Source organism: Peromyscus californicus, unplaced genomic scaffold, assembly GCF_007827085.1.
Source record: "Peromyscus californicus insignis strain IS unplaced genomic scaffold, ASM782708v3 Scaffold_19__1_contigs__length_69161282, whole genome shotgun sequence".
NCBI classification, from domain to species: Eukaryota; Metazoa; Chordata; class Mammalia; order Rodentia; family Cricetidae; genus Peromyscus; species Peromyscus californicus.
Window position 1 is genome coordinate 64553111 of NW_026294491.1, and position 22920 is coordinate 64576030.

The 22920-nt window shown below is 51.5% G+C and overlaps 1 protein-coding gene across 6 annotated transcripts in view; it reads right to left on the bottom strand.

Annotated features, from left to right (window-relative positions):
• Positions 1-876: 876 nt before the first annotated feature.
• Daam2 (dishevelled associated activator of morphogenesis 2) overlaps positions 877-22920 on the bottom strand; it is a 115241-nt gene continuing 93197 nt past the window's right edge. For 5 of the 6 annotated variants that reach the window (XM_052745596.1, XM_052745593.1, XM_052745592.1 and 2 more), the window contains 11 exons: positions 20373-20480; positions 16871-16977; positions 15657-15741; positions 13410-13516; positions 12812-12900; positions 9109-9277; positions 8307-8414; positions 6660-6720; positions 4973-5104; positions 3886-4056; positions 877-3591 (listed from right to left, as the gene is read on the bottom strand). In XM_052745596.1, the coding sequence (XP_052601556.1) occupies positions 3370-3591; positions 3886-4056; positions 4973-5104; positions 6660-6720; positions 8307-8414; positions 9109-9277; positions 12812-12900; positions 13410-13516; positions 15657-15741; positions 16871-16977; positions 20373-20480 (1359 nt within the window). In that variant the 3' untranslated portion in view covers positions 877-3369. Of the gene's footprint in view, positions 3592-3885; positions 4057-4972; positions 5105-6659; positions 6721-8306; positions 8415-9108; positions 9278-12811; positions 12901-13409; positions 13517-15656; positions 15742-16870; positions 16978-17698; positions 17843-20372; positions 20481-22920 lie in introns of all 6 variants that reach the window. The other variant, XM_052745597.1, reaches the window with a different exon arrangement.

The following is a 22920-nucleotide window of genomic DNA, read 5'->3' on the forward strand; positions in this document are numbered from 1 at the left end:
CCAACTCTTGGAGAGTAGGCTTGTGAATTAGATAGAAGCTCCTAGTTTATGTACCCCAAACAATGGCCTAGCATGCAGGGTTATCAAAGCTGGGTGGCTTCTTAGGTCTGTCTGCAGTGGTGCCCCTGGCCTGGCATTCCCTCTGCCTTGTACAGAGGTGTGGTGACAAATGTCTAACAAATGTTCCCAACTCAAGCATCCACGGAACCTCAGTTGGCTTGGAACATTCCAGAAAATGTACATTGGCACTCATAGAACTGGTAGGAACTAGGTCCAGCCCACCACTGGCCCTGCCCACCACTGGCCCTGCCCACCACTGACCCTGCCCACCACTGACTCAGCCCACCACTGACCCAGCCCACCACTGACACAGCCCACCACTGACCCTGCCCACCACTGACCCTGCCCACCACTGACCCAGCCCACCACTGACCCAGCCCACCACTGACCCTGCCCACCACTGACCCAGCCCACAACTGACCCAGCCCACCACTGACACAGCCCACCACTGACTCAGCCCACCACTGACCCAGCCCACCACTGACACAGCCCACCACTGACCCTGCCCACCACTGGCCCTGCCTACCACTGACCCTGCCCACCACTGACCCTGCCCACCACTGGCCCTGCCTACCACTGACCCTGCCCACCACTGACACAGCCCACCACTGACCCTGCCCACCACTGGCCCTGCCCACCACTGACACAGCCCACCACTGGCCCAGCCCATCACTGGCCCAGCCCACAACTGGCCCTGTCCACCACTGGCCCTGCCTACCACTGGCCCTGTCCACCACTGGCCCAGCCCACAACTGGCCCTGCCCACTCAGGCACAACCCAAGTCCACATGGGAAGAAGATAAGTTTATAGGCAGGCTGGGGGTGGGGATGAATTTAATAGTTTTTAGTATTACAATATATTCTTATAAAAGGGTGCGGGTAAAAAGGACACTGTAGAGTTCTGTACATATGAACCTTATTTGTCTTCGGCAGCAGCTGTTGAGAGTGGCCTTGGCATGAAGGTTGGCAGATGTCCCAGGGAGATGGTCACAGCTCCCAAGTTGGTGTCAATAGGAGTGGATGTGAAGACCCCATGCCTATCTCCACCTACCTGGAGAGTTTTGTCCTTCCTCCCCAGACAAACTTCCGTCTTGGGAAGGGAATGGCCTCTGCTGAGAAGGGTGTGTTGGCTGGACTACGAATCTTACATTGTGCACAAAGTTAATTGGAGCAGTTGACCCACAGGGGCAAGACAGGTGGGAAGGCACTGGGGTAGACTTCGTTTAACGTTGAGGACCAGCCTGTCCACCTCCACGGCACCAGTCACTTCCTGCTGAGCCACTCACAATGGTCCGTACTCCAAGGCACTGTTGAAATCTGGTTACAAAGACATATAGCACCAGAGCCACTGGCCAGATTTGGAAAATAATAAATAGAGAAGGCAAAATTCTTTGGGGTGAGAAGGCTGGGCTCTGGAGAGATGCCAAATGGCTTTTCTGAGGATCTGTTGTGTTCCTTCAAGAACTTCCATCTTCCTTGTCTTTCCTAGTGCATGTCCAGTCTTGGTGGTGTTTGGGAAGGCCGGAACACAGCATGCCTGTCTCCTGCCCCTAGCATGTTAGGCCGACAGCCTGGGCAGTTTGGAAGATGGGAAGATGTCCAGCTCCGGCCTCTCCATTCTTAATAGCTTGCTGGGGAGTGAGGCAGTAGCCACCTTCTTAGAAGCCCTTTTGCCCTCTTAGGCTGGCTTCTTCCCACTCTGTCTACTGGCCTGTCTTCTACTTGCTGAGATGCCTCTCAAGCCCCTGTGCATGCCCAGCTTAACGCCATGTTTCTCCTCCCCACAGCTACTATGGCCCCACCCACTAGGAATCTCATGTAGAAAAACAGAAGGTGGACAGTTACAGGAGTGAGCATCCACGGCCACTGGCAATGACCCTGAGCCAGGCGGCTAGAGGAGAAGAGCCAGGGGCTGGTGGGTGGTACTCAGGCAAGATTGGTCTCAGGATGGGAGGGGACAGAGGTGCACTAGATAATAAGAACCTTCATGGAGTTGATCTTACCCTGCTCCATTTAGAACATTTGCCTAGATATAGTAGTGCTGCCACCCATACCATCAACAACAACTGAAGATGGGCGGAACAGAAGATGAGTGAACAGGAGGAGGGCCAGGATGGTCCCATGCAAGTCAGGCTGAGGAACCAAACTGAGCACAGATGCAAGAGCAAGCCCTGACGTGAGCATCCTACACAAATTTTCCTTCCTCCATCCTCATCTCAGCTTTTCCTGCCTGCTCTTCTCAGCCCCATCTGGCTACATGTCTCCCTCAGAATGACAGTCAAACGTGGAGGGTGGGTCTAGGCCTCCGGAACAATTCCCAAAGCCAGCTGCAGCCAAGTACATGGAGCTCCGCTGTGACCTCAGATGGAGACTGAGAGGGATGGAAGGGGTCGGTCAGCTGAGTGGAATGGTAGATCCCCAGGAGTGACACATTTGAGTGTTGTCCTCTGGTGAGGAACTGCTGGGAACTCAGGTCACTGTCTCTCCAGGACAGTGGTCAGGTTGCATTGGGGTTTGCTTTGGGGTCCCTATGCCTGAGCCTGGTGAGGTGATGAAGGGAGTCTTTCTTGGACACCCCTCCTTACCAGAGCCATACTGTAAGCTGGCGGTGGGCCAGAGTTCTGCAATCCAGAGAAGAATTTGGGGACAGGAGATTTAGTAGATGGGATGAAGGTGACCACGGGGAGAGGAGAGGCCCCAGGACTTGCTCTAGGAAAAAGGCAGATAACTCACTTGCTGGCTCTGGTCCCTTTCTACATGTGTTCTTCTGGAGCATGCTAGAGCATATCTCGATAGAACACATAAGGCCCCTCATTTCCGTCTCAGATCCATGTTCCATTGAGCTGTCTTTTCAGAGAGCCACCTAGAGTCCCTACTGTTGGTTCTTGGGTCCCACTCCACCACCACACACTGTTCAAGAGGTCTGAAAAGGAATGTGGTCTCCTGGATTTTGAACATCTCTGTGCCAACATGAGGTGTGGAGAACAGTGTTCTCTGGCCCGGGATTTCCTGGCCAAAGCCCAGGGCCCGCCAGGGATGTCCATGCTAGTCTTAGAGAATGATGGCCAGGAGAGGGAGGGGCAGAGAGAGAGACAGGATGTGAATGCATAATGTAAAGGGGAGATGAGACACGGCCCTCTGTCAGTGTGGGAGACACCCGGTCTAGCCACACACAGCCCCTGGGACCCAGCCCAGGGCTCCCAAAACCAGCTTTCCAAACCACTGGAGTCATTGCTGCGTCTGTTCAAATCATCTCCCCTGCTCCCTGTCTCCAGGCCTGCCGCCATGTGGCCAGTCCCCAGCCCCCAAGTCAATGCTTTAGCCTGCTTATCGCCCTCTCACGGGTGACCTCTGGGGCCTGAGTCCCTCCTCGCTTGCGGTTGCGCTTAAACTTGCTCAAGTCCTTGTCAAAAACTTCTCCTGAGCGCAAGGCCGACACCAGGTCATCGAACTCTCCACTCTCCTCCAGGGTGCCACCGGCCAGGACCTTCCGCTGCCTCTGCCACCTTTCCTTCTCACGCTGCTCCTTCAACTGAGAGTGGAAAGGAGGCAACTGAAGGACACAAGCCCGCGTCCTGCAGCCCTCTGCATCCTGGGTGCTCTCCCAGCCTAAGCCTACCCTACCCTGGACACGTTTCACCTGCCAGGGACCACTCTGCTCCCCCCTCCCCCACCTTACATGTCTTTCTCCCCCCGAAGGAGATGTCTCTCTCTTCTGGGGCTAACAGCAGCCCCTAACATGCCTATTTGATCTCACAAGTCCAAGCAGTATCCCCTTCACACCCGCCTCTGCCACATCCTGTCCCCAGCCAGGCGCAGCCCTCACCATGGATTCCATGCGTGCCCTCCGCTCCTCCTCCTCCTTCCTCCTCCTCATGGCCTCCAGGTCCTGCCTGGCCTCCAAGAAGGCCTGCAAGAAGGTATCAAAGATGCCGAAGAACTCATCCGGCTGCATCTTACTCTCTTGCTCCCCGAAGTGTGTCAGTGCCTTGGCAAACTGTAAAGACACGGGTAGAAGCATGGTAAGCCAAGCCTGCAGTCGGCTAGCTCCCAACTGAGCCCAGTCCAGGCTAGGGGGTTGTAGGCATGGCACAGATGGCTCAGACCCCAGGGTTCACCTGTGAATGTTTCAATCCAAAATTCACTAGTGATCCATTCTCTGTCCCTACCCTGTTATTCCCCACAAAAAACCACGAGGCTGACTTCTGGGGAGGCGGGTTGAGACTACCTGATAGTCTACCTTCGCCCCCCCTCTGGGTCTCTTATATTGTAGGTGTGAGACCAGGAGACGGTGACTTGGGGAAGACTTATCTAAGGTCAGGCGCTGTATGGCTCGATTGGAAAGGGCCCTCACAGGCCAGCTAATCACTGGGTGACTTAGCCCCTCTGTGACTCAACTTCTTCACCTGTAAAATGGGGATCAGCTTCATGGTATCATTGTGACAGTTAAGTGGGGTGACAGATGGAAGCCACCAGCTCTGTGGACATGAAGCAGGTACCACTCTGACTTTGTCTGAGCATTGTGTTCTCTTACCCCGCTCACATAGTATCATCCAGGAAACATGTCCCAATGAGACCCGGTTTCAAAAACTAAAGTGGTCGGCTCCTGAGGAAAAGACCCCTGAGGTTGTCCTCTGGTCTCCACATGCATGTGTACAAAAGCACACACACAAACATACACACACATATACACAAAAATAAAATTTAAAATGATGCTTATGGTGCCTGGATACCTACGAAGTGCAGCCTGATCTCTTCAGTCTGGGGTTGTCATTGCCTTGGAGGAGAGAGGGGAGAGGAATTCCTAGGCTCTGAGGCGCTGGGTTTGTCCCTGTCCGTGGTAGGACCAGGTGACAACACCAGTCCTGGAAGAGATGAGCTGAGGACCAGTGGGGGTGCTGGGCCACCTTTACCTTGTCCCTGGCCTCATTGAGCTGGTCCTCCAGCTCTGAGAAACTGAAGCTGGACACTGTGATGAAGTCACTCATGACAGGGACAAACTTGTCATTGGGGTCCCGTGGCTGGTGTCTTTGATATTCCAACTCCTGGGAAGGGAGGATAAAGCATGATTTAGACAGGCGGAGACCAGGGGCCACCATATGCTCCTCATTAGCCACAGGACATCACACATGCCTTTGGAAAAGATGACACCTGGGTTCACAATTCTAAAGGTAATATCGTCTTTAAGAGCTGTTGGTCTGTACAGCTATTCACATCCTTCCCTAACCCATCACCACCGTTGTCCTTTCATTAACGGCTTTTGAATTAAGTATGACCAGGGCCAAGCAGCATTGTCTGGGAAATCTTGCTGCTAGGCTATGGTCCACACTCTAAGGAGCACTTTCCAGGACCATCAAAATGGAAGCTGTCACCCATGGTAGCAACAGAGGCTCTCTAATTCTTAACTTCAACTTGAATCAATTCTCCTCTTACCCTCCTTCTTCCTTCATGGGAATTCTGGGAAAAGTCTCTAGTTCCCAAGTGTGAGGGACAAAGAGTTGAAGATGTCCCAGAGAGTGCATCAGCTATGAAGCCATGAGAACAGCAATGGTGGTAACATGACCAGAGACCCAGTGCTGGGATCCAGGGTCTGTGTCTTCTCAATATTCCTGTATGAGATCCTAACCCCTAAGGCAAAGCAAGGAGGTGGGACCTCACAGGTGCACCCAAACGTCTGACACGATGCTGTTATCTACGAAGTGCACCCTTGAGAAGTACACAACTGAGTTATGAAAAGATAATCATAAAAAATTTCATAACGTCTGAAGTTTGTGGTTTTGTGTCAGGCCCCGTTCAAAGCTCTCCTGAGGAACATGTGGCCTACGGGTCATGGGTTGGACACTCCTGTCAAGTGAAGAGGTCATAGGTCAGAATCTTTGTATAGTGGCCCTATACAAGAGCCCCAGGGGAGTGTGTCCTTTCTAGCAGGTGAGGACACAGTGAGAAGTCCCATCTACAAGGACCAGGCTCTCACTAGACATCAGACCTGCTAGCACCTTGATCTTGAATGGCCTACCCTGCCAAATTACAAGAGGTAAATGTCTTTTGCTTATAAAAGCCACACCATTGATGGATTTGTTTAGCCACCTCAGGGACTAAAATACCAGAATTCTCCTCAGTGAGTGAATGAGCCCTCAGAGCCCCCGCTAGTCCATGCATGAAGGGAAAAGATGTAAGGCAGGATCTCTATGGGGATGGCGGTCCCACAGCCACACTGCTGTATGCCTCCTGTAGCCAGCTCAGCCTCTGCATTGACTATGATCAAACATGAGCATGTGACAGTCCTAGGGTTCAGTCTGTCATGTGGACATCCCCCTGCTCAGTGACATAGAGACAGTCTCAAACAGACAGCCCTTCTGTAAGGGTCTAAATGCCTAAATCCCCAAGAAGGTGGATCGCTTTTTCCTGAAGGCTCTGTCCACTGTGAGGCTGTCCTACCTCCCCCTGCCTCCCCCCCTCCCCCGGCTGCCCTGGGTCATCTAAGTGCATCCCACAGGGCTTCTGCTGCTTGAGATGTGGGGGCGGGGGCACTGGATCCAGTGATGGCAGCCATGGCTTCTCCGTGGGAAGCCTCCACTGGGACCCAGCAGGCTCACTTACCACCTCCACTGCTCGCAGGCCCCTCTTGAGATTGCCCACCTCCTTCTCCAGCTCTGCCAAGCTGTGGGGAGACAGGGGGAGGGAAGACACCCGTCAGTGGGGAGATGCGGGAGGGAAGACACCTGTCAGCTCTGGATGTGAGGAGCCAAGGATGGTTCGGGGAAAGGGCAGCTTGAAGCATGGTGGCCTTGCATCCCAGCCCTCTTAGGCCCCTGAAGATCACCGCCCTATGTGCCTGTTGGTGTCTATAAGTGTCAGGGTGAAAGCTCTGCTCCGTGGATCCTTACAGATGCTGTGTGTGTGTGTGTGTGTGTGTGTGTGTGTGTGTGTGTGTGTGTGTGTGCAGGTGCATGTGTGTGCATGCACACACATGTGGAAGTCAGCAGACAACTTCAGCCGTCTCTTAGGAGCTATCTACCTGTTTTGTTTGTTTGTCTGTCTGTCTGTCTGTCTGTCTGTCTGCTTGGGTTCTAGGTCTGGCTCTCAGACCCTCATACCACTTGCTGCACTATCTCCCAAGCGCTGTCAGAAGCTTTCTCACAGTAGCGTCTGGCTTGGGATTATTTATTTTCATTGCCACTGGGCAGTGCTCACCATCGTCTAGCAGGTGTCTCTCCACAGCCCCGTGCTGATGGTGATTAGCGGCGGAGCTCTGGAGAGATACTTTTGATTTGATGAGGTCAGTCCTGAGGGTGGGGGCTCTGAGATGGCACAGTGGCTCCCTGTTACTTGTCCTAGCCTGGCATGCCTCTGCCACACTGTAGTGTGCCAGTGGACTACCAATCCTCCAGAGTCATGTGTCAAACACACTTCAGATTTTTATAGTTGCCAAGTCACAGAATATCTCACACACAGTGGCACTGGATACCTGTTAGCTTTAGCATGTCTGGCTTCCCCAGATCACAGATTAAGTCTGACAGCCTTAGCAGATGCTGTGGATGCCCTGCCCATTACAGTTTAAAGTGCCCATTCTTCCAACCAACCGGGCTTAAAATATACGTGCTTATTTTAAAATTTATTTTATATATGTGAGTGTTTCACCTACATATAAGTGTGTATCCCATGTGTGCCTGGTACCTGAAGAGGCCAGAAGAGGGTATTGGGGCATTCAGTTCCTCTGGAACTGAAGTTATAGATGGTTGTGAGCTACCATGTGGGTGCTGGGATTTGAACTGGGGTCCTCTGGAATAACTGGCAGTGCTGTTAACCACTGAGCCATCTCTCCAGTCCCCAGCTGAGTGTTCTTTATTCTGGGTCAGCCCCCTCTGCCTGTTAGAGTTATGTTTACACCCCAGGACACTTAGCCAGTGTGCTGCATGACTAACCGACTCCTCCCCGCACCATGGGATAAGCATAGAGGGTGTTCTATTCTGTACTGTTTCCATGTCAGACTTAAGTTCCATTTGCCCCCAGTGTAACTGGCTCAGTAATGCTTCTGTTAGTCATTCTTTCTACACATGGCTTACTTCATTCTTCTGGTGTTTTCCAGAATCACCTCTGAAATAAGATGATTTGCACCAGCCAGCTGTCTCTGTCTGGGTCTTCTAAAAGCATACCCTGAGGCCCTGCCCACTCCCAGTGTCCCCTCAAGTGAGGGGCGCCAGCTAGTGTGGCCACAGGCGAAGAAAGCATGGAGAGACCACTTACTTGACTTTGGCGGCTTCTGATAGGTGCCGCAGCTCCGAGGGCATGTTCAGGATGTCGGGGAAGTGCTTCTCCAGGATCATGATCAGGTAATGAAGCAGAGAGATGTTCCTGTGGATGACAGTCACATCAGGAGAGGGGGCTGATGAAACCAGACAGAGTGTGATGAGAGGAAGAAACGAAGAGTGGTTTGGACAGATGGCAGTTTGTCCATCTGCTCTTCCAGAGGACCTCAGTTTGGTCCCGAGCGTCCACAAACGCCTGCAACTCCAGTGCCAGGGGACCCAGTGCCCTCTGCTGGCCCCACAGGCACACACACGCGCGCACACACACACACACACACACACAGACATAGACATACACACACACAGACACAGACATATACACACACAGACACAGACATACACACACACGCGCGCGCACACACACACACACAGACATACACACACAGACACACACACAGACATAGACATACACACACACACACACAGACATACACACACAGACATACACACACACAGACACACATACACACACACACACAGACATACACACACACAGACACAGACATACACACAGACATACACACACACAGACATAGACATACACACACACACACACACACACACACACACGCACACGCACACACACATGCACACATACCCCACCCCACACTAAAACAATTCTTCAAAATATTTTTAAAATGGACAAGGCAGCTCGAATGCAGAGATAGAAGAGGGCTAGAGAGGGGTAGGGAGACATCAGGACGGAGTGAGACAGGCCGAGGAGGCCCGCGAGTCCCCACCTGTCAATGCTGGACTTCGTGTCAGCAATCTTGTTGAGACTGGCTACCCGGAACCCGTAGGCACCCCCACGCTGCCCCTTGTTCATGAAGTTACCAATGGCAAGGACCACCTCCAGCATCTGCTTCAGGCGCTTGCTGAGGGTCAGCTCCCGGGAGGCCAGCAGGATGGCTGGGAGAAGAGAGACAGTTCAGGATGCTGCACAGACTGAGCCAGGGCAGCAGGGCTCCTGGCTTCTCAGGAGGACTATGGAAGGAGCGACCTTTTCAACTCTTGGGTAGAGACTACCTGTTCTCTTCAGGACCTTCCATTTCTCTTCCCCCCGCCAGGACAAAGCTACCCTGCCCTCAGAGTAGACTACCCCTAGAATGATCTGGACTGTCTTATCATGCACATAAAGATTATTATACATTTTAATGAATACATATTTGAATATGGCAGTTTATTTTTCTAGACCTAACAGATTTTGTGCTTCCTGGAGCTCTGACACATTTTAAAATTCTGTATTGTATATGTGCATGTATCTTCATGTGGATGAGCATGTGTATGTATTCATGTGCAGGTATGTGCACATCAGATGTGGAGGTCACAGGTCAACCTCAGGGACCATCCTCAGATAACACCTTGGGTTCTGAGAGAGCGGTAGGAAGACCAAACCATCTGGTGGTCTCTGGCTACGCAGACAGGACATTCCTGAAGATGCTTGTTATGAAAATAAAACAAAAGCCCTTGGGGCTTGGAAGGTGATGCCCCAGTGGGTGGGAGCACTTGTTATGAAAGCAAGAGGATCTGAGTTCAAGTCCTCAGCACCCACAAAAAAAGCCAGGCATAACCATGCATAGGGCTGTAACCCCAGTGCTGGAGAAAGAGGGGAGCCACAGACAAGAGAATCCCAGGAGCTAGCCCAAACAAGCTTCAGGTACAGAGAGACTGTCTCAAAAGCCAAAATAGAGAGAGATGGACATCTGATATCTTCCTGTGGCCTCTGCATGCATGCACATGGGTGTGCATTGTACACACGTGTGCACATGCCACACACAGAACAAGCACAAACACCACATAAAAAGGAAAACCCCAGGCCAAATGTTTGCAGAAGTTGTCAGTCAGTTAAAAAAAAAATGTAACAGTGAAGAAGATATTATAAAAATGAGAAGTGAGGGTTTTCCACACAGTCTTTAGATCACACGTATGCACATTCTATGAGTTAACACCCCCTGCTATTTATGAGTTTGAAGACTGTCAGGCTATGTCTCAAAGGGGCGTGGGGCTTGGCTGAAGAAATGGCTCGGCTGTGAAGGCTAAAGCTTGCAACCAAAGGACACGAGGGGTACAGGGCTTGGAGACCTTCAGTTTCTCAACCTGGGTTGATTACATGGCCAGGATGGTGATCACACCCCAACTGCCCAGTGCAAACAGCTGTAATAATTTGTAGGTTCCTCTGTGTATGTGTCATATTTCAGTAAAAAGTTTATTTTCAAAAAAGCAAATAAAATGTGTGGTGGTGGCTCACGCCTTTAATTGCAGCACTAGGGAGGCAGAGTCAGGCAGATCTTCGAGGCCAGCCTGGTCTACACAGTGAGTTCCAGGACAGCCAGGGCTACACAGAGAAACCCTGTCTTGATAAACAGAAAAAGAAAACTTACTTGCAAAAATCCTCAGCCACTTATATGACTAGGGAGAGTTTTCTAAGGTTGGTGGACTGTTTGAAAAATCTACAAAGGAATATCCTTTAAAAATGCTAAAAATGTTGGCAAAACAGAAAATGATCAGAGTTGAAAGGAAATCAGAGGAGATGAGAAAACTCCCGTCTGTGATGCTGACATTTTAGAGGTATTCACAAGAATAATACGTTCATGAATACATTCATAAGAATATTGCATTTGCAGTCACATTCATCCAGGCTATATTTAGTGAATCTACTTGTAATGAGAATTGGTAAATTTAGTATACTCAGCAATGAATGTATTCATAGGGAGAATATATTCAAAACAGAATTGGGAAATTTGTCAAACTTGGTAAAATGCCCAAAGTAACTTCACCTGGAGCCCTGTCTGGGGGAGGAGATGGTCGGTGTCAATGGTTCCACACCCGGCTGAGGTAGGCTTGTCTTAGCTACTTCGGGAATACTTCTGGAACAGCTAGAAGGAGGAATCTCAAGGAGCCCAACTCCTGAACAGCCCAGCACACGGACATGACTGTGTGTATGTCTTCAGGCATCTCTCCCCACCCTGGCTCAAAAGCCTTCAAGGAGCGCAGCCATCCATAGTGGAGGGTGTCTACAAATCTGGATCCCAGCTAGAGAAGTGTGACGTCCCCACAGCTGTTCTCTCCAGCACATCTTTTTCTGTGCAGCTTGATATTAAAGAGAGGCTTTATGGAGCCTCTGAGCCCTAGAGCTTGGGTACATCTCCTTGGAGTACCTAACGGTCTAAGAGGAAACCTTCCCAGTGCCTAAGCTACTCTGGTTCCATAGTTCCAAATGGCCACGGACGTTTGCTCCACTGAGCTAAGAGGCATAAATAGTTGAACACCTACGCCTTGGCCTGTGCCTCACGTCCCCAAAGTAGTTTCCAATAGGAAGAGAGTGGAGGTGAAGAGACAGATGGATGATCTATTCTTCATTACAAGCTGAAGGTCCCTTGTTGCATGTACATGTGTGTACATACAGAACCCCACTGCCCTTATCTCTACAAACTCCTACTCCAGAAATCCCTAAGCACCCTTTGGGAAAGACCCAACCTGCTCTCTGAGTTAGGCATCTCAGAGAGTGTCCAGCAGGGGGCGCCCATGCTCTGCTATGGCTCCAGCTTGGCACCCTGAGCATCTTTCTGCCCTGTAAGTCTTCTTACCCCCAGGTGAGACCCCAACCAGTTTCTCCTGCTTCTGCCTTGCTGGGTGTATATATCTGCCCCCCATCCTGCCCTCCACTCTTCCCCACAACCCCTTGAGTCCTGCTCCTCTGCCACCCCCATAGGCAACCCCAAGGATATGCTCTCGGACACAGTGAGTGATGAGAGACAAGAGGAAAGGGACCCGTTGGAAGGGCAGCAGGCATCTACATGGCCAAAACACTCCTCATGGCTCTCAGAAATGGCGATCTGGAGAAGGCCTGTATCACCCAGACTCTCTGTCAAGCCGGATACCTCTAGGTCTATGTGGTGGCCTGCTTCCTGGTGAGCTTGCACGTAAGCAGACATGCCCAGTAGACTTTGTGAACATGGTGGTTCTCAAATAGGAAATGGTGAATGACTGCATGCCAGCCTCCAAGAAGGGTGCTGGCTACATTCCTATTTCCTGGTCCTTCCTGTCCCAGGCTGGGGCAGAAGTCAACTGACGCCCTACCCTGGGGTGCCAATGCTAGGCAGAGGAAAGCATCATGTGGTCAGCACATACGCCAACATAAACAAGAGCATTTCTCCATAATAATAATATTTCAAGTTGATGGTCATTCCTGTAATCTCATCACCTGAAAGGTGGAGGCAGGAAGATTAGGAGTTCAAGGGTAGCCTCAGCTACATAGTAAGCTGGAGGCTGTCTTAGGACACATGAAACCCTGATGAAGAATGTAAGATCATAGTTTTGAATGTTATCCTTAACCTGGGCATGTCTCTGGGGTCAGGGTAAGGCAGAAATTCCCTTCTGTGCCACCAATCAACCTGGAGACATGTCCCCACTCCAGGTGTGCACCGCAAGCCCCAGCTCTACCTTCTACTTTGGGCTTGGCCTCTGCCAGCCGTTCCTGGAACTTCTTCTTGAAGAAGAGGGCCTGTAGTCGCTGCTGGTAGTGGTCAATCCTGTGGACAGGGCAGGCTGTGTCACAGGTGGACCCGGGGCTCCGAGGCAGCTCTAGCTCCCACTTGGACCATCCTTCTCTCCCCTTCCTTAGCAGAGCCGAACCCTGACCCCTGCGCCTCCTGCTACACCCGGTGCCCCATTGGCAGAGCCGAACCCTGACCCCTGCGCCTCCTGCTACACCCGGTGCCCCATTGGCAGAGCTGAACCCTGACCCCTGCGCCTCCTGCTACACCCGGTGCCCCATTGGCAGAGCTGAACCCTGACCCCTGCTCCTCCTGCTACACCCGGTGCCCCATTGGCAGAGCTGAACCCTGACCCCTGCTCCTCCTGCTACACCCGGTGCCCCATTGGCAGAGCTGAACCCTGACCCCTGCTCCTCCTGCTACACCCGGTGCCCCATTGGCAGAGCTGAACCCTGACCCCTGCTCCTTCTGCTACACCCGGTGCCCCATTGGCAGAGCCGGGACCTGAATCTCCTCCCTCCTGCTACACCCGGTGCCCATCTGACCTGCTCATTTCATAGAGGAAGCGGTCTGCACGCGCCATCCGCTCAATCTCATGCTTGTGCTCCTCCAGGAGGTCAATGTCGCTCTTCTCAGGGATGAACTTGAGGAGCTGTCAAGGGCAGATGCAAGTCAGATGGGAAGCTGTTGAGCAGTGCATACAGTGTGAAGTGTGGAGAGGCTCACGCATTGCTCTGCTCAATACTGGAAGGGCCTGCTGAGGCAGGAGAATGAAGAATTCAAGGACAGCCTGGGCTACATACCAATTTCAAGGCAAGCTTGAGCTACCTAGAGAGTTGAGGCCAATCTGCTCTACACATCCATTTTGAGGTCAGCCTGACTATATAGTGAGCTCAGGTATTTTCCGTGAGTATGTGCATCATGTGGGTGCAGTGCCTGCAGAGACTAGAAGAGGGCATCATATCTCATGGAACTAGAGTCACAGAGGGTTGTGAGCCTCCATGTGGGTGCTGGGAACTAAGCCCCAGACATCTGTAAGAGAAGTCAGTGCTCTTAACCTCTGAGTTACCTCTCCAGTCTTTGTGCTATGGTTTGAAAGTGTCCCTCTGAACTTCACATATGGAAACTTCCCAGTTAATGTTAATGACATCTGGCAGTAGAGTCTTTGGGTGGGGGTAATTGGGGTTAGATGAGGCCACAAGGGCAGGGCCCTAGTTGTGGCATTAGTGGCCTGATAAGAGAAAGAGAAATCCAAGTTATGGCATCTTCTGTCTCCTCCCATGATGTCCAGCACCTCACCAGGTGCCAAGCAGATACAGCACCATGCTCTGGAATTTCCCAGCCTCCAGAACTATGAGCCCAGTAAACTCTTACTCATAGGTTAACTAGTCTCAGGTATTTCGCCACAGCCACAGAAAGAGCCAACTCACTATGTTTAATTTGCATCTGCCTTCTCTCACTCAACATAACATCCAAGATTCTCCCATGCGTATGTCACTAGTTTATCTGTATTTACTGCTCAGCAGTGTTCCGCTGAAGGGATGTACCACGGTCTGTTTATCCAATTTCCAATTAATGATCAGTTAGCTTTCTCACCCTCTGGGAGGTTTAATAAGTCAAGTTATTATAATTATGTCTGTATATGTCTTTTAATATTTATATTGGCCTCTCTTTAGTGTGTGCCTAAGTGTGAGATTCCTGGGCAGACCTATGTTTAGCCTTAATACGCATGCCAAATAGCTCTGCAAAGTGAGCTGAGTGGGAATTCCAGTTCTGCCACACCCTTGTCAACATGTGACCGTCAGTCTTTAATCTTAGCTAACGTGGGGGCCCGTGACACTCCTTTTCTATGGTTGGCTGTCTTCTCTGGTGACTGCTGACACTGGGGCCCTTCATATGATCACAGGCTGCCAGGTACCATCTTCTATAAAACACTGGTTTCAGCTCAGTTTCAAAACGGGGCTTTTGCCACTTTCTCTCTTGTCTGCAGCGCACCTTACTCCAAATCCAAGCCGTTTGTTATATGTCCGCTTGAAAAACACTGTCAGCACTGTGGGCTTGTTATCACCTGAGGCAAAATGCATCCTTTGGATTGACACTGGCTCTTTCTCTTCTCTCTTCAGATTTTAAAATTTATTTTAATTTATGTATATGGGTGTTTTGTCTGCATGTATGTCTATGTACCATGTGTGTGCCTGACGCCCATGGAGGTAGAAAGAGGGAGTCGGAGCCCCTGAAACTAGAGTTATGGGTGGTTGTGAGCCAGCATATGGGTGCTAGGAAATGGACCCGGGTCCTCTGCAAGGGCAGAAAGTGCTCTTAACTGCTCTTAAGTGCTCTTCCAGCAGCCCAGCTCCTCTTTTGAGATAGAGTATCATGAAGCCCAGGCTGGCCTCAAACCCCAGTTCTGGGATTACAGATGGGCACCACCACGCTCAGTCTGGGGATGGAACCCAGGACGTCAAGCATGCTAGACAACTGTGCTCTTCATTTTAATAAAGCCCAGTTGGCAGCATGCCTGTTTGCCATGTCCCAGGTCTTCTTAAAGGACACAATGTCTTAAAGTGAAAGAGATCTGAGGAGGAAATGACGGTTGCCACCTGACCCTTCCCTGGGGCTTTGCAGGGGCCGCACTGTTCTCTGGCACCTTGTCCTAGAAGAAAGCCTAGTCCCGGGAAGTTTCTGGAAACGTGAGTGCCTCCAGATCCATGGCTCTTTGACCCACGGGTTTCAGCCTTTCTGGGCTGAGGCTGCCCCAGGCTGGCCTCCTCTCCTCTCCTGAGGGTCCTCACCTGCTCCAGCATGTCCTTAGCGAGGTCTTCCTGTTCATCCATCCTCAAGATGGCCTGGCGTATCTCCTCATTAGAAAGCTTCAACCTGCAACAAACCCGCCCTGAGCAGCCTGGCCTGGCCCTCACCTTCTCCTCGCCAGCCCCAGTTCGATCCCTCTCTCCTCCCTCCTCCACACAGGCTTCCCAGGCCAATTTCATAAATAGAGTCTAATTTTAATAAAGAGGACGTCCGATGCACTCCATATGTCATTAATGAGTGTTTTAGTTCTCATCGAAGCCTGAGTCCCTGATGCCTTGCTTGAACTTTGTCAGAGCTGATGAGACACGTGGGATTGAGATGGATGGGCAGAGGCATTCTGGCAGGCCTTTTTCCTCCTCCACCCCTCCCTCCTGCCTCAAATATCCTCAGCATCTCCATGGGAGGACAGAGCAGAACTCTGGGGGAACAGTCTCGCTCTTGCATCTCTGACAGTGCCCAGTTCCCACCCAGCTCCCATTAATCTTCCCTGCTCACCACCTACACAGTCCCTCTCCACCCCTCCACGTACACACCCACGAGAACCCTAGGGAAGCGGCACTCCTCCACCACTCAATGGCAGAAACTCAGGCCAGGGAACTTGTGGGAGGGCAGAGGGGGCAGATGTCCCAGAGGAGGCTGTAGGCGGTACTAAGAATAGAGCTTGGGGCGGTGCCCCTGACCCTGCCTGGGGGAGGCCCCCACACAGAAGCCGTGCTGTTAATACAGATACTGCTTGTTTGTTCCAAAGCCCAGGGAAATGCTTGCAGGCTGAGGTCATGCTGCTGCCCGGCCTCTCCAAGTGGGCCCTCCGTGGATCTAGAGTAGCACCACTGGCAGATGCCCACTCGTCAAGAGCCTCATGGACAGGGCAGTTTCCTGTCTGAAGAGCCCAAGCTGCGGCTCCACATGGGCTTGCAGGACAGAGGTCTAGGCCAGCATCCATCCCCCTCTCCTCTGGGGAAGTCAGAGAGGCAAGGCCAACATCGCCACTGATCCTCAGCCACCTTCCCCGGGCCTGCAGCTCAGCTGTCATGTGTGTTGTTTTGCTGTGCTCTGGATGAACCCAGGGCCTGGTGCACACTGGGCAGCCCGGCAAGCACTCTCCTGCAGAGTTATATCCAAATCTCAGCCCCTGTACCTCCCATTTTGGGCTTCTCCTTGGGGGTGCCTTTCCCTGCTACAGGTGAGTACCTACTTGGAGAGAAGAATGATACAGTTCTGGGCCCTCCGGCCATCGATGACTGACAGCTCTTTGACCTTGCGGGAAGCCAGGTAGATGTCTTCCGTGGAACCCAGTTCTTTCTGCAAATGAGTTAAATGGGGACTACTGAGGTAGGTGCTCCCGATCATCTTGCCCACCTCCCAGTCCCGCCCTTCCTTCAGTGTGGGGATGCCCCTGACCCAGTGGACATAGAGAAAGAGAAAGAGAAGATGGGAAAGGTAAGGCGTTAACCACCAATTCTTAGGAGAGGATCTATGATTAGCCTGGGCTAGGAAGGGTAGAGGGTAGCAAAGGGTACCCCCTCTTCAAATTTGGCCTCTCTTGGAAACCCAGGAAAGGAGCTTTGGAAATAGAAGCCGGAATTGATCTCTGTGGCTTCAGGCAATATGGTGTTGCCTATCATACACCCACCCAGAGCCTCCCTGAGCTTATGATGAGAAGCTGATCCAAACCCCCGTAACGCCATAGTTTCAAACTCCTGGAGACTTCCAGTCTATCTCAATATGCCAGGACCAAAGGGTTTTACAAGGTCATGTGGGAAAACAGAGGCAGAATCCATACTGAATTCACCTCTGGGATGCCAGTAGGCAAAATCAAAGCTCACGAACCTCCTCCTGCTGGACCTCCCCGCCCAGGGCCTCGGGAGCCTGTTTAGCACACAGCGATGACTCTAGGGACTTTCCCAGAACACATGTTCCAAGGCATACAACTCCAGGGCCTGCCAGGCACGCCATTGTCTGTGGAGTTTCCCTCTGGAGTTGTGCGGTGCCCAACATGTGGAGTCACGCTGGAAAGCCTTGCCTTGGGACTGGCAGGTGACACAAGGGACCTAGAAGCATTCTCCATTCTGTGGACATTCGCCTCCGCGGCTGGCAGAGGTCTCCTTGGAGGCCCTCCATCTCTCATATTTCCTCTCTCTCTCTGGGGACCCTCCTGCACGCCACCCTACATGGATGAGTAATAAAGGCTGGAGGCCATGCAGGCAAGCCTTCTCTCGTGGACCCAGTTCCAGGCTGCAGCCCAGGACAGTGGGTGAGAGATGGAACAAGAGTAACTCACCTGCTGAGAATCATGTTAGTTAGCAGCTCCTAGGCAGGCAGCAGCCACAGCCATGAGAGAGCTAAACACGCACAATGTTAGTCAATAGGCTGGGGACTCAGGAACATCAAGACACATGTGGGCATCCTTGGTATCTATTCTGTCTACTGTGTCCCCAGGAACAGGAGACAGGAACCCAGAGATAGTCATGGGCAGCTGCCCAAGGCAGGCATGCACTCAGAGAAGCTGGGCAAGCAAACACCAGGCAGCCTGCCACTGTGGGACCGGGTAGGTGCCCAGTTGACCCATGTAGCCCCCAAACATGAGAACTAGGATCCCAAGCTTTGAGAACTAGTTCTTTCCCGCCTCTGCTGGGAACCTGCTGAGGGGATAGAGGGTGTTCCTCCACCCTGGTGAATTCCTCTATCAGAACACGAACTTGAACCAGAAGCTTGTGAAAATCCTGATCTCTGGGGCAGGAAAAGCAGGCAACCTTGAATTTGGGCCCTTCCCTTTGCTTATCTGATGTCTAAGGGGACCGAGAAGCACAGCTTGTCCCATGTCTTTCTTCCTGACACTGATGGAGTTGGAGCCACAAGCTCAGAACCCACTAGGACATAGAGAGGTCTCAGAATCTTCTCTGGCCCGTGGCTCAAGGCCTGGGGCCCTGAGGTATGGAGAGGTAGCAACCAGGTCAGTTTGGCCTCTGGGACTACTCTAGCTTGACTCCTGTGACTTGGGTCCTAGACACTGATGTGAGGGGAGCCCAGCTGAGCTGTGAGCGAGTGGGCTCAGCAGCCTGAAGTGGGCAGATCAGATGGCTTTCGGACCCAATTCTTCCCAACAGCCTGGGAGGCCTCAAGCCCCACATGAACTCTTTCGTGACTCTCTCCTATTCCAGCTTAGGGCCTTGGGGTCTGGAGAGGCCAGTCCAGAATCCCATCACAAACGAAGAGGAGGCGTGGGCTTGCCATATCTGCTACAGCCATACCCCCTACCGCCATCTTACTCAGGGCACAGGTGTTCACATGACTTTTCCCTGCAGCCTTGACCACTGCCCTGAGCATGCCAGCCTAACCACAGCGTGAGCTAAAACACTGCTTGGAATTAAGAGTAGAGAGTCAGATGTCATAGACACCCACATTTAAATCAAATAAACAATCATTTGTTTTATCTGGAACCCCAAGATGGGCCAGTGTCAGCTGCACACCATTCCTTTGGCTAGGTCCCATGAGGCCTTGGCCCTGACTACCCGGTGAAGAGTCATCTCCAGGTCTAGACTCGGCAAAAGACAAAGTAGGGGACCCTCTGCAGACTGTTGGAGGCAGGCCTCAGCACCTAGCCACCAACCAGGGCTCAGGGCCCCTGAGTATAGCACTAGTCCTCAAGGCCAGCATCCTGGGCCAAGCAGAGATGAAGGAATAAATGTGCAAACCTTAGCAGATACACAGAGAAAGCAAGGGCCATAGAGCCCCTGCACTATTCCTCACCAAGTGGACCTGGGGAAAGACCCCCAGTTGCACTCAGATTCCAGAGCCCCCTCCCATCTTCAGAGTCGCTCAGTATTGGAAGATGAGGGCTGACAATTGGTACCCCGGCAGTCCCTACAAGTGCTTATCATTTTATACCTGTATCTGGCCAGAAGTCACAACCCCCTTACATTCTCTGTGACTGGAGGACTGGCCATGTACACAGACTCAGCAGAGCAGGCCCCAGGCCCAGGCTTGATCCTCAGAAGTGGTATGGAGCAGCATCCATCACCTTCCCTACACCTTTAACTTCTCTGTAGGTAGGTGTGTGTGTGTGTGTGTGTGTGTGTGTGTGTGTGTGTGTGTGTGTGTGTGTGTGTATGTGTGTGTGTGTCTGTGTCTGTGTATATGTGAAAGTGTGTATGTGTATGTACATTGTGTGCATGTGTGTGTGCATTGTGTATGTGTGTGTGCTTGTATGTGTGGGTGACTGAGTGTGTGAGTGTGCATGTGTGTGCCTGTGTATAAGTGTGTGAGGGAGTATATGGGGGGGGGGGAATGGTGGGAAGTGTGGGCTGAAAACTACAGTGGCCTCTAGGTATAGTCTATTATTCCTGAACCAAACAGAACAGTGCTCAACAGAGGCCAAGTCTGGGAATCTGCTTCCAATGAGGGAAAATACCATTCCATCCCTAGAAAAGGCACATTGAGCCCTCACTGGACTGTGCGGTTCTTATTTATCTCTTTGCCCTTGGCAGGAACATGGAAACTTATTACCAATAAAGTCATTCAGCATATCTGTGAGAAAGGAAAATGAAGGAAAGATAGAGGGGAAAAGGGAAATGAGAGAACAGGCAAGGTTTAAATACAAGGTGTGTGTGTGTGTGTGTGTGTGTGTGTGTGTGTGTGTGTGTGTGTGTGTGAAGGTTGAAAGTCAAGATCCAAGAGACCAGAGGATATGGTCTTACCTGGTGCCTCTGATATGCCGAGAACATTTTTTCAAAATCTTCCAGGTCCAGAATCTGAAATACCTGCATGTCATCAATCTCACTCCACACGGTACCAGAGACACGCTCCTAAGATTCAGGGTAAGGAGAAGAACCTCTGGTTGACCCGGCTCCTCCATGACGGAGATGCCAATAGTCCCCTAACCCCATCTGTCCCCACAGGCAGACCAAAGGCACAGGCTACAGTGGCCAGGCTCTCATACTTCCAGAAAGGGGTCCAACAACACCCACCCTTCTCCAAGCTCCCGCCTCCTCAGTGTTCTAGAGGGCAACCTCCTAATTGTCCCTCCCTCCATGTGAGGCTGATGGAGGTGTCTCAGAAACCACTGGAAGCACTGGAGTGTTGGGGCACACACGGAACGAGGGGCCGTGCTTCTTCAGAAGGATACAACCAAAGGCAGTGCTTGGGGACACCGTGCATGCCTGGAGCACTCTCTGACTGGAGTCCCCGGAAACAATGGGGCTCACACATATGTGGGATCGTCTGGGCCTGTGCATAGAGTGCGCGCCCTGGATCTGAGATGGTCATTTTCTTTCCCAGGAACTTGTTCCTACTTTCCCAGATTACCAGAAAGTGGACACATGCCAAAAGCTGGGACATGCTGGCCCCATGCAGTGACTCAGCTCAGATCAGCAAAACTTGCCTCAACTTCCTGTTGCTCAGAGCCAGGGAAGGTCCCCATCTTTTATGATTGCCATTGACCCATACATGTGTAGTTTCCAGCTTCCTCGATGGAAGAGGTGTCCCATGGTTTTGGACGCTTGTGCTAGGGTCTCTAGAAGCCCACACTGCTCCAGCAACCTTGTTACACCGTGTTGATGGTCCAGAGGACAAGCAAGGAATGGGGGAGCACCCCTCCTCACTGACAACCCCTCCTCCAAGAATCCTTGTCTCCTCTCCAGCATTTGTCTTTGGAGCAACAATCTCCCAGTCACCTACTCTCACCTGTCCAGAGGCCTATCAGGCCACCATCCTAACACCCCTTGCTACGTACGGCTCCTCCTCAGATTTGAGACAGTCTACCTTTTCCTCACTTATATTTTCTTAAACTCTGAAAAGGGGAGGCTAGGCCAGAGTCAAGAGGGAGGAGACATTCCTGTGGCCTTCCGAAAGCCAGGGACCCTCATGTGGAATGCTGGACTGGGAAACTCACAGCAGCAAGGGATGTAGGCAACTGGCCAAAGCCAACACAGACGCATTCTTTTCACGGTGGAAACAACCGCTCTATGTGTGTGTGTGTGTGTGTGTGTGTGTGTGTGTGTGTGTGTGTGTGTGTACATTTAAGAGCATATGTAGGATAGAGGAAGGGGCTAGGGAGAGAAACTTGGGTCCTGGAAAGGAAGACATGGGGGGCATAGAGAGAGGATGGGATGGGGAACTGAGTCAGGATGGCAGGGAGAGGAGCAAACAGAGGCAATGGGGGATCTGGGAACCCAGTGTCTCCTGCACATGGGTAGGGGTGGGGAAAGGATGCCCATAAGAGTAAAGATTCCAGTCCCTTGTATTCTTGTGGAGGTCAGAGCAAACCTCCCTGGTATATCCACCTTGGATGATAACTCTCCGATTTAATTTTTCCAACACTCTGTCATCTCTAGCCTAGATTCCTGGGACTTCAGACCCCCTGGAGATAGCCACAGAAGTCACACGCAGCCTTTTCCCAGGACCATGCTTCAGGACAGTTCCCTCACAGAATGCTGCCTTTGGGGCTGAGCAGATCCACTGACTGACATTTCTGGCCTTTCTATTATGTGACCTGTGGGCAAATGGAAGGATAGTATTTCAACCCCATAGCCCAAATGGGAAACTGAGTCTAAGGGAAGCATAGTTCAACTTTGTTGACATGAGAATCATGGTGACATACTTAGAGTACATGTGGAAAACACCATGAATAATAACTAATCTCACATCATTAAGACTCTCCATGCCAGAGTGCTCTCTAAATAGTATATCAGTCAATCTTCACAACTATCCTTTGGAGGGCATTGTGATGACCCCACCCCCCAATTTACAGACAGGAAGCTGAATGTCAAATAATTAAATCATCTGCCCTGTCATGGAATCAAAAGTTTGGGATTGAATAGTGGGCTCTCAAACATCACTCAGTGTGCTTCTACACATAGGATGGGTACACGACCCTACTCACGGTCCCTAAGGAATCATGTAGCCTTTATAAATCCTGGACCAGAGAGAAACCCCAAGCACGGAGGTCAGCATCACGACAGTACAGAGAAACTGCTGACGGTCATGCCTGTATTTTCTTCTTTTACTGTTGTTGTTGTGTGTGATGTATGCGAAGTGTGTTCATGCAAAGGTCAGAGGACAACTTTGTAGAGTCAGGTCCCCTCTTTCCACCCTTACAGTGGTTTCTGGGACTGAACTCACGCCGTCAGGCTTACACAGCCAGCACTTCACCTGCCGAGGCATTTACCAGTCCTTGACTGTATTTTCTTAATCCCTGCCACATGCTGTAATTTAATACATGTCATGTGTGGGTACACATATGTGTGT